The 6,789-nt window shown below is 53.6% G+C and overlaps 1 protein-coding gene across 3 annotated transcripts in view; it reads right to left on the reverse strand.

The window, feature by feature from the left end:
- TINAGL1 (tubulointerstitial nephritis antigen like 1) overlaps positions 1-6,534 on the reverse strand; it is a 9,906-nt gene extending 3,372 nt beyond the window's left edge. Inside the window, exons 1-5 of one of the 3 annotated variants that reach the window (XM_006924312.3) lie at positions 6,403-6,534; positions 5,575-5,892; positions 4,594-4,657; positions 754-846; positions 424-538 (exon numbers count right to left, since the gene is read on the reverse strand). In XM_006924312.3, the coding sequence (XP_006924374.1) occupies positions 424-538; positions 754-846; positions 4,594-4,657; positions 5,575-5,884 (582 nt within the window). In that variant the 5' untranslated portion in view covers positions 5,885-5,892; positions 6,403-6,534. Of the gene's footprint in view, positions 1-423; positions 539-753; positions 847-4,593; positions 4,658-5,574; positions 5,893-6,402 lie in introns of those variants that run through there. The other 2 variants (XM_025041472.1, XM_015598768.2) reach the window with 2 other exon arrangements.
- Between the last annotated feature and the right edge of the window lie 255 nt (positions 6,535-6,789).

A 6,789-nucleotide genomic window follows, 5' to 3' on the forward strand; every position in this document is an offset into this window, starting at 1 on the left:
GTGCCTTCCTCACCCTTTCACTGTTCTGTGTCTGGTTCCCATTTCTCCCCCAAAAGGGTCCCAAAGATGGGAAAGGAGAAGCCCCCTCCTCCCTCGGGGTTCCGCTGAACTGCCATTCGTTTCTGAGAATTGCTGCTCTCTGGCCAGAGCTGGAGGAGTGTCTGTCCTTCCCTTCCTAAGGTGACCTCCTGGCCCCTTGGGATCTAACCCAGCCATACTGGGACCAACAGCATTTTTTCCCAGGCTGGGGAGGCCAGGAACCTGGAACATGGGTTCATGCTGGAACCACAACACTCAGAATCTTAGCACCAGTTCTCGAAGGCCCAGAGAAGGGAAGTGACTTGTCCAGGGACACACAGCCTATTATAGAAGGATAGGCTCAGGCCTTTGGAGGAATAGGGCACAGGGCAAGGATGGACTTACATGAATCTCATTCATGTTGGTGACAGAGGAAGATGGGCGGATGGTGCCCAGACGGTACCGAATGCCCTCATCCAGGGTCATGCCCCAGAAGGCACTGTGGTTCCCAGCCCGCCACCTGAAAGAGAAAGGATGGCAGTGACAGATCTGCCAAGTCTGGGGGCTTGGAGGTGTGTGCATGTGGGCGGGAAAGATGAATACCGGCTAAGCGAGCACACAAATAAGATCTGAGCGTGGCTGTGCCAGGCAAGTCATGCATCTCAGGCAGAATGTATGTGTGTTGTGTGTGCACGTGCATGTGTGCCCACTGCGGGCATTTCCAGGGCCTCTCACCCATAGTTGCCCTGGTTGATGGCGCTGATCATGTCTTGGTCCACCAGGCATGGCTCCTGATCACATTCCCACTGCCCTTTCTCCTGGCAGGTGCTGGGAGAATAGGAGGAAAGGAAGAGGTGAGGGGGTGCTAGGCACCCTCTGAAGGTCAACATGGGCCTGAGATTTTATACCAGCATTCGTGGGAAGACCCTTAGATGATCCCATCCAGCCTGGTGGCTTTAAATGTCAACGTCAAGTTCATGATTCTCAAGTTTATGTCTGCCTGCATCTCTCCCTAAACTCCAGATTCAAGAATCTTGCTGCTACTCAACATCAACACTGGGGTGTCTAACAACAGTTCAGACTTAACACATCTCAAATGAAATTCCTGGTCTCCTCTACTCCCATGCTTGCCCCTAGCACAGTCCTCAGAAAACAGCCACTCCATCTTTCCTGGAGCTCAGGCCAAAAGCCTGGGAGTCACCCTTGACTTTCTTGCATTTACCGATCCAATTAATTGGCAAATCCTGTTGGCTCTACCTTAAAAACACACTCAGAATCCAAACCACGTCTCATTCTTTCCTACAGCTCCCGTGGTCCAATCACCTTTCACCTGGATTATGCTGTAGCCTCCTCGCTGTTCTCCCTGCTGCTGCCCTGCGTCTCCCTCCTTCAGTATATTTTTAACACAGCTGCCAGTGATCTTGTTAAACTCACGTCATATCACATTGTTCCTCTGCCTCAAACCCTCCACTGGCTTCACATCACAGAATAAGAGCCAAAGTCCTTATAGTGCCAGCAAAGCCCTGCATGATTTGTCCTCCTGTCCCCTTTCTGACCCCCTCCTTCTAGTTCTGGTTCCTGAGGCTCCAGCGAGGCTGACCCCCAACTATTCACATGAGCCATACTCCTGCCCCAGAGCCTTTGAGCTGCTCTTCCTCCAATAACCTCATCTTTCACTCACTTCTAAGTTTTTAATCAAATGTCACCTTCTCAGGAGGCCTGCCCTGGCCACCTGTTCAATATTCTCTACTCTTTCTATCCACTTCTCTGTTTTATTTTCCTCCTTAGGATGTTATCACTATCTTACATACTCCATATTTAGTTATTTATATTGTTTAGAATTGTTTCCTTATAGACTCTAGGGTCTTTGAGAGCAAGTATTGTTTGGTATCTTTAGTGCCTAGAAAACAAAACCTAGCACATAGTAGGCACCCAATAAACACCTGTCGAATGAATGAGTGAATGAATGAGGCAGCATAGTGAAGTGACTAAGAGCACGGATTCTGAAATTCAAAGCCTGGGTTCCAGTCCTAGCTGACTAGACATGTGACCTCAGATAAGTTATTTCAACTCTTGTCTGTAAAATGAAGACAATAACACTACTACCTTCTAGGGATGCGATGGCAGGCTCGCAAAACATTTAGCACAAGGCAGGACCCACCTTAAATGCTCCAGAATTGTTATCGACCATTATTGTTCCCATTACAGTCACCCTGCCCCCACCCCCTTGGAGTTTCAGACTCAGATCCAACTGGCCTCCTGACAGCTCCTCTGGGTGTGTAAAAGTCATCTCAAACTTAAAATGGCCAAAGCGCCTTTCCCCAAACCAGCTGTTCTCCTAACATCCTCAACTCAGATAATGGCACCTTATCCACAGGTTTTCAAGCCAGAACTCTGTGCGGTCTGTGGTGTCTCGGCCCCACCCCGCGCCCCCATGCCTCCTCGATCAGCAGGTCCGGAATGTCACATCAAGAAAGACTCCTAGTCCACCTCACCTGCCTCTCACCCTTCCACTGCTACCGCCAACTCAGATCCTTCATCACCCCTCACCTGGACCGTGGCAATGGCTTCCTAACCAGGCTCCCTGCCTCTTTACGATTCCCCCACAAACCCCTTTCTGAAGCCAGAGAGATCTTTGAAGAATGTAAATCAGATTGCGTGATCTCTAAGTGGCTTCCCATGACACTTAGAAGAAAATACAAAATCCTCGCCACAGCGCATGAGACCCATGGGAGGTGACCTGCACCTCAGGAGCCTTTTCTCCCCATTTCACAGCTCCAGGCAGTGAGCTCAGTCCCCCCTCTGGCCTTCCCACAAACTATTCCCCTCTGTTCCCTCCTCCTGGCCCTGGGCCACTTGTCCTCTCATCTTCCTGGCATCAGCATAAATGTCCCTTTCTGAGTGGCCTTCCCTCGCCCCGAGCCCCATTATTCTCTCTTTTCCCCTATCGCAGCCGGGAGAGGTTGTAAGGGTAGGTTTATTTGTGTGTGTGGTTCTTCACCATTAGATTGGAAGCTCTAGTGCAAGAACAAGGACTGTCATGCATTCTGGCTGTACTTAGTAGGTCTTCAATAAATAAGTGTCGCCTGAAGCATTGAATTCTATGAATTCTTCGATGCTTTTACAAGCTCATAACTCTGCTATTACAAGATGCTAAATTACCTCCTTCCAAGTCCGCTGGAGGCTCCCGCCTCCAATGTCGCCTTTTAAGGAGCCTCAAGGGGAACCAAGACCCAGTAAGGCTGGGCTCTCCAGCCCCAGGAGTGGGCGGAGGCAGTGTTAGAGCAGTGTTAGAGAGGACCAGAGGAGACTGCAGAGAAGGGAGATTCTCCTTCTCCTTCCCTCCCGCCTCAGACTCCCTCCAAGCATCTCTCAAGGATTCATAAAGCCTGGAAAGCTCAGACACTGCCCAACACCCTTCCTTGGGTGCCAAGCACAGAGAACAGAGCCACCCAACGCTGGCCTGCAGTGGGGCAGGGTGGAGGACAGTTGGGCTGGCCACTTCCTCCTCTGCCCCCAGGGCTGCCCAAGCAAGTCTAGACTGGGCTGGTGACAGCATTCCAGAGGGGGCCTGGGCCACTAGGTCCCAGGGACAGGAATGAGAGAAAGTGTTAACCCCTTGCTGTCCAGAGGCGTCTTATTAGGACTGGCAGAATCATGCAGGCATGCTCCATCTTTCTGAACGCACGCCCTCAGTTCACACACACACACACACACACACACACACCCTCAGTTCTCTCTCTCACACACACACACACACACACCCTCAGTTCACACACATACACACATACACACACACATTCTCTCACCCAGGCACATTTTCACTATGACCCAGCACCCTTCACACCAGTGAGGCAATGGAAACAGCATATGCGTAATGCATTCCAAAAGTTTCCTCCTCCCTGGGGCCTCTCGGTCCCAGGCAAAGAAGGCAGGAGGTGGAGTGGTGGGTGCAGAGCCTCCTCCTCTAAGTCGGGGGGTCCCCATTATGGCATTCAAAGCTTCCAACCCAATCCTTCTCAACTTTCCATCTCAGGCCTCACATTAAAGTAGGGGGCACACCTGACCCCTTCGTCCTCCTGCCCAGAGTAGTGGGGAGGGGTGGGGAAGGATAGGGGCTACATTCCAGGGAAGGCCCTGCTACAGGCTGGCTGGCCTCCAGCTCAGTCATCCCTGACCCTCATCCGGTCCAGGGCAGCGGATGCTGCAGTCAGAGGTTTCCTTCCTGGCACCCCCTTCTTGGACTATCCCATGACATGGGGAAAGTTCGGGAGGGGCTTGGGCCCAACCCAAGCCAGGAGAAGTCAGGAATGACTGCCACCTCAGGGTCGCACCTAGAGTCAGGTATCCGTGGTTGATCATTCCTGGAGAATGTTGTTAGAATGCTTACAGAAGTCGACATGATTACTGTAAATATACCCATGTTACGTATGAGAAAACTGAGGCTCAGAGCAGGGAAAGGACTTGTCCAGCAAGTGAGTGACGGATAGGATTTTAACCAAGTCTGTAGGCCACAAAGTTTACAAGGCCTTACTCTCCCCCCTCCCCACCCCGCCACAAACCCCAAACACTCACCAACGGTTACAATTGTCCCAGTAGGTTCCCAAGACTGGATAGATGCGATCCCCACGCATACATCCTGGTGAGAGAGAAGAGAAGAGAAGTGGAACCAAGACAAGAGACTACAGACTAAGATGGCCAAGTATCCAGATCAGGTATCCAGAAACATGCGCGTACACACGTCCCAGCCCTTACTGAGGCTAAAGTCAGACTATAGCTTAAGACATCTCCTGCAGGGTCACACACCAACTGCTGCATGGGAAATTCAATGACTCTAATTTGGATCCCTCTTGCTTCACCTGCATGCCAGCCACAACACCCCTTTGATCCTTTGCATTTAAATGAGTTGGGGCATGGTGATGGGGGATGGGCAGGACATGGGGAATCTGAGGCCCAGAGAAGGCAAGTGACTCCACTAAAATAACACAGCACTTTAGGATGACAACCCAGGTATGCAGTCTTGCACCCGCAGCCCCATGGAATTATGGGAAGGAATTCAAGCATTCTCCTGTCAGACAGGGGCAAGTGCATGGGAAAGGAAGGTGGCGAGGGCTGGAGGTGGGAACAGATTTGACCCATCTCCCAGGTGTGATCAGCCATCTCAGGGATGGAGAATCTTGAGCAAAGACAGAAGAATGGCTAAGATGACCCTGATCAACTCCTGTGTGCTTTATCAGCCTGAGGGTGAGTCAGCAGGCGGAGCCAGCACCTTCCATGTCCCGGATATGTAAACAGGACTGGGAGAAAGGGCAAGAAGCTGCCCTTCTTCTCCTGGGCCAACTTAAAATCCCACTAACCAAGGATCTTCTCTCTTTCGGTCTTGGAGAGATTCAAGTTGGACCAGAGCGAGGACTCCCCAGAATCAGAGAGTGGAGCAAGGTCTCTTTCCCAGATCTGCAAAGCCTCCCCTGGAAATGTCAGTGCATCAGCCTTGCTCCTGAGCCTTGCTGAGTTTGGGGCTGACAAGTAACCCACCCCTGGCCATCTGGTGCCCACCTTGGACGGGGGGAAAAGGGGGTGGCACGCCGAGGCAGAAGTCCCAGAAGTCAGGACAGCAGTCGGAGACGGTGCGGTTGCAGAAGAGGTCACAGTAACAGGTAGCACCCAGGTAGGGCAGGGCGCAGTCATCGATGCGGCCGCGGCAGCATAGGTCCTGCTCCTGGCAGTACCGGCCACCTGCATCCCGGATGCCCCGCAGGTGCAGAGCCGGTGCTAGCTCCCGGCGCCCACGACCTCGCTGGGCACCCAGGGCCAGCTCACCAGCCAGCAGCAGCAACAGCAGCAGTGCCTGTGGACATCGCCACATGGTGCCTCCTGGGCCCAGGGAGGGCAGAGGTCAGGAGTCAGAAGTGGTGGGCAGCAGAGACTACCTGACACCCCAGGGACTGATTTCCCAGCTTCCTGGGGCTGTGAGTCCAAGGGTTTAGTGGGGTCAGAGATCCTGATTCCTGCATTCCCAGGCAGGACATGGGCAGAAGAGCCACAGTTTATGTGTCCTGGCTTATAGGGGGAAGGAGACTGAGCAAGAGAGGAAGCCCCTCCTTGACCTGCCTGGGTACCTGCCAGGATGTGGCATTCTTGGTGCCCGCCCCCCACTCGATACCAGTAGTTCAAACCCGAGATCTCTCCTGTCCTGAGTCTCTCTGCCCCTCACCTCAGTCTCCGTCCCCGACACGGGTCCCCCTCTCTTCCGTTCCTCTCTATGTCTCTCTGACCCCTCCACTCCCCCTCTCTGCCATCTGTCATGTCCCTCTGTCCGCCTCCTCTTCCTCTCTGTTCCTTCTGTCTGCACCCTCTCCCTTCTGAGCAGAGGACCGTCCCTACCTGATGAGGGGTGTGGGCTGGGCCCAGGCTGCCCTATGCGCCGCCTCCGGACTCCTGCGACCGCTGGACACTCAAAGTCAAGTGAGGAGCGCGGGGCGGGATCGCTTTTTGTACCGCCCTGCGGGCCGGGCGCCTCCCTTGCCGCGCGGCGGGAGGGAGTGGCCCGGGCTCGTGCGCACCTGGGATAGCCGGGTAACTCAGGCGCCAGGACCTGCGAGGGGCACGGTGAGCACGTGACTGTGCTCGCTTGATCTTGGTGGAAGCGGTTCCCTTAGGGGGCGGAACTCCAAACGAAACAGAAAGGACAGTGGTCTGATACCGGTAAGGACTTCCCAACGAGCTTCGCCGTGGGGCTAAGGGGCCCGGGTGGAGAAGGGGAGATAAAGG

Source organism: Pteropus alecto, unplaced genomic scaffold (genome assembly GCF_000325575.1).
Source record: "Pteropus alecto unplaced genomic scaffold, ASM32557v1 scaffold39, whole genome shotgun sequence".
Lineage (NCBI taxonomy): Eukaryota > Metazoa > Chordata > Mammalia > Chiroptera > Pteropodidae > Pteropus > Pteropus alecto.